Source organism: Neomonachus schauinslandi, chromosome X (genome assembly GCF_002201575.2).
Source record: "Neomonachus schauinslandi chromosome X, ASM220157v2, whole genome shotgun sequence".
Lineage (NCBI taxonomy): Eukaryota > Metazoa > Chordata > Mammalia > Carnivora > Phocidae > Neomonachus > Neomonachus schauinslandi.
In genome coordinates, this window is record NC_058419.1 from 53,004,128 (window position 1) to 53,007,548 (window position 3,421).

Sequence of the window (3,421 nt, forward strand, 5' to 3'; positions counted from 1 at the left end):
AGAGGGAGAAGCAGACTCCCTGCTGAGCAGGGAACCCGATGCAGGACTCGATCCAGGGACTCCAGGATCATGACCTGAGCCGAAGGCAGTCGCTTAACCAACTGAGCCACCCAGGCGCCCCTATCTAAAACATTTTAATTCAAAATCCAAATGTTTTAACCACTAGTATGAACAACAGGGTTTTAGCTCTCAGAAGAATTAACCCTGGAAGGGAAAACATACAAACAAAATTATATATTTATGCTGCAGGCAATGATTATGGCCCTTTTTGGCACAGTGGCATATGACTGGCACTCAGTCCAGGAATATTCTACAAACACAAGGAAATTCATGCATTTTGGTAAATATGCCCTAACATTCACAGTTGAAATTTCCTTAAATCCTTGCTTTTTTAAATAGGAAAATCTTAATTTTTTTCCTTGTTATCCTGACTTGTGACTTGAACCTGACTTCTTTTTCTTCTTCTTACTATGTTTCTTGTGCTGTTTCTTCTTCTTCTTCTTTGCTTTTTCTCGCTCTTCATGTCTTCTCTTCTTTTTTGCTTGCACTTCCTCTTCATAATCTGATTCTGATGAGTACTCTGATGATGAGGGTTTATCTTCAGGATAAGTCTTCTTTCTTTTTTTGCTGAGACTTCTAATATACTTTTCTTTCTCTGTTTCATCCGTTGACTTCTTTTTCTTTTTCACAGATTCCTTGCTCTCTGATTCAGATTCATATGTAGAGCTTTCTGATGATTTGTATGAATGGTTCTTCTTTTTCTTTCTCTTTTTTCCTTGTTTCTTTTCCTCATCCTCAGAATCTGAACTGCTTGAAGAATCAGAGCTTGATGAAGAAGATGAAGACTGACAAGATTTCTTCTTTTTCTTTTTCTTTTTTTCTTTTTTTTTAGAAGAGCTCTCATTTCCACTCAATAATTTCTCTCTACTTTTTTCTAATTCTTTTTTCCAATTCTCATTCATTTTTTCTTCAAATTCAGCTAATGCCTTGGAGCCTTTCTTTTTATTTTCTAATTGTTTCTTCACTTCTTCCCAGGTGGGCCTTGGTCGATTCAGATAATCTTGTATTGTTGGGCCTGTAGATTGAGTTGAGCCCCTCCATCTGGCCATTGCTATAGGATTCATATAGGCCACTCGATTATCCCGCTTCCCCATGGTGCCTGATGGTTCCAAGAGCAGACTCTCAATGCTAAGAAGAATAAAGATAAACCCTCCTTTGGTTCTTCACCTGCTGGTATATCAAGCAGGCTCCATTCTGTTAGAGAAGCAAAAGGAATGGTTACAAAATGCCTTTAATATAAGACAAAATAAACACATGAGCTTCATTGTTCACTATCTATCATATAGTACAGTAGAAATTTTCAAAATCTTAGACCTTGGGAATAAAGAATATACACATTTAAGACTTTTGCATACTCAAGATATTGTGGTATGGATCTAAAATAAAGTATTTTATATAACTTATGTACAATTCTGACTTACCTGATTTTTTAAATAAATATTTCCTTTTATATTATATGATACTGTTTTCCTTTTTTTCATTTGGACTTATTTAGTATAAAAAGAGAAATTTCTATAGCTAAATTCTATATGAGGCAGATCTCCTCCAACTTAAGAGAGGGCAGCACAATCCACTCCACTCGGACAGAAACCTAGGAGGCATACCTGAAAAATCCTCTCCCTCAAGTCTCACATCTAATCCATTACTATATTCTGCTGTTTAAGCCTTGACAATAGGTCTCATATCCATTCACTTTTTCCAGATATATTGTCACCAATTTAGTACAGGCACTATCATCTCTCACTTGGACTATTAATCTCTAGTGTCAATTAAGTGTTATCTGCCCGGGACTGCTTAGTGTTTTGTAACAGATTATCTCATTCAATCTCTAGACTAATTCTATGAGGATGATTCTATTATTATCCCTATTTCACAGATGAATAAACTGAGTCTTAGAGAATTTGAGTAACTTGCATAAAGTAACAGCTAATAAATGTCCAAACTAGGATTTAAACCAAGGCAACCTGACTCCAAACCCTGAACACCTGACATAACACTATATTGCCTCTTTACATCAACCTCTTAATTGATACCCTTATTTCTACCCTTACTCTCTTCCATTCCAGCCCCACACTACAACCAGCAGGTCTTAAAATACTACAGTGGCTTTATATTTTAATGAGAATCAAATCCAGACTCCTATAAAGGTCCTATATGATCTGCCCTGCTTCTCTTTTTTTTTTCTTTTTTAAAGATTTTATTATTTATTTGACAGAGAGAGAGCACAAGTAGGCAGAGCAGAAGCTAGAGCAGTAGGCAGAGGAAGAGGGAGAAGCAGACACCCCGCTGAGCAGAGAGCCTGATGGTGGGTCTCAATCCCAGGACCCTGGGATCATGACCTGAGCTGAAGGCAGACACTTAACTGACTGAGACACCCAGGCACCCCTCTCTCTCACTTTCATCACCCCTTTTCTCAATTCTATCTTTTCTTATCTTCTCTTGGTTTCTGGGACATGATACGCTCCAAGCTTAGCCATCAGGACCCATGCTACTACATTCTTCAGGTCTCAGCTTATTTATTTGTATGTGTGTATGTATTCATTTTATTTTATTTATTTTTAGAGAGGGGGGAGGGCCAGAGGGAGAGAGAGAATCTTAAGCAGGCTCCATGCCCAGAGCAGAGTCCAATGCGGGGCTTGATCTCATGACTCTGAGATCACAGCCTGAGCTGAAATCAAGAGTTGGATGCTTTCCAGAGTGGCAGCACCAGCCTGCATGACCCAACAATTGCACTATTGGGTATTTGCCCCAAAGATACAGATGTAGTGAAAAGAAGGGGCACATGCACCCCAATGTTTATAGCAGCAATGTCCACAATAGCCAAACTGTGGGAGGAGCCGAGATGTCCTTCAACAGATGAATGGATAAAGAAGATGTGGTTCATATATACAATGGAATATTACTCAGCCATCAGAAAGGATGAATACCTACCATTTGCACTGACATGGATGGAACTGGATGGTATTATGCTAAGTGAAATAAGTCAAGCAGAGAAAGATAATTATCATATGGTTTCACTCATACGTGGAACATAAGGAATAGCACAGAGGACCACAGTGGAAGGGAAGGAAAACTGAATGGGAAGAAATCAGAGAGGGAGACAAACCCTGAGAGACTCTGGACTCCAGGAAACAAACTGAAGGTTGTTAGAGGGGAGGTGGTTGGGGGGATGGGGCAACTGGGTGATGTGCATTGAGGAGGGCACAGGATGTGATGAGTATTGGGTGGTATATGCAACTGATGAATTGTTGAACACTACATCAAAAACCAATGATGTACTATATGTTGGCTAACTGAACATAATAAAAATAAATAAATAAATAAATAGGGAGAATGCTTTAAAAAAAAAGTTGGATGCTTA

General features: G+C 38.6%; 1 protein-coding gene across 1 annotated transcript; it reads right to left on the bottom strand.

The window, feature by feature from the left end:
* Nucleotides 1–331: 331 nt before the first annotated feature.
* On the bottom strand, nt 332–1,154 carry FAM133A (family with sequence similarity 133 member A). Its single transcript, XM_021693511.1, has one exon. It carries the CDS (start codon nt 1,152–1,154, stop codon nt 423–425), a length of 732 nt encoding a protein of 243 aa, XP_021549186.1. The 3' UTR covers nt 332–422.
* Between the last annotated feature and the right edge of the window lie 2,267 nt (nt 1,155–3,421).

Coding starts and splice junctions, on each gene's coding strand:
- FAM133A (XM_021693511.1), bottom strand. CDS start 1,154: ATGGGGAAGCGGGATAATCGAGTGGCCTATATGAATCCTATAGCAATG.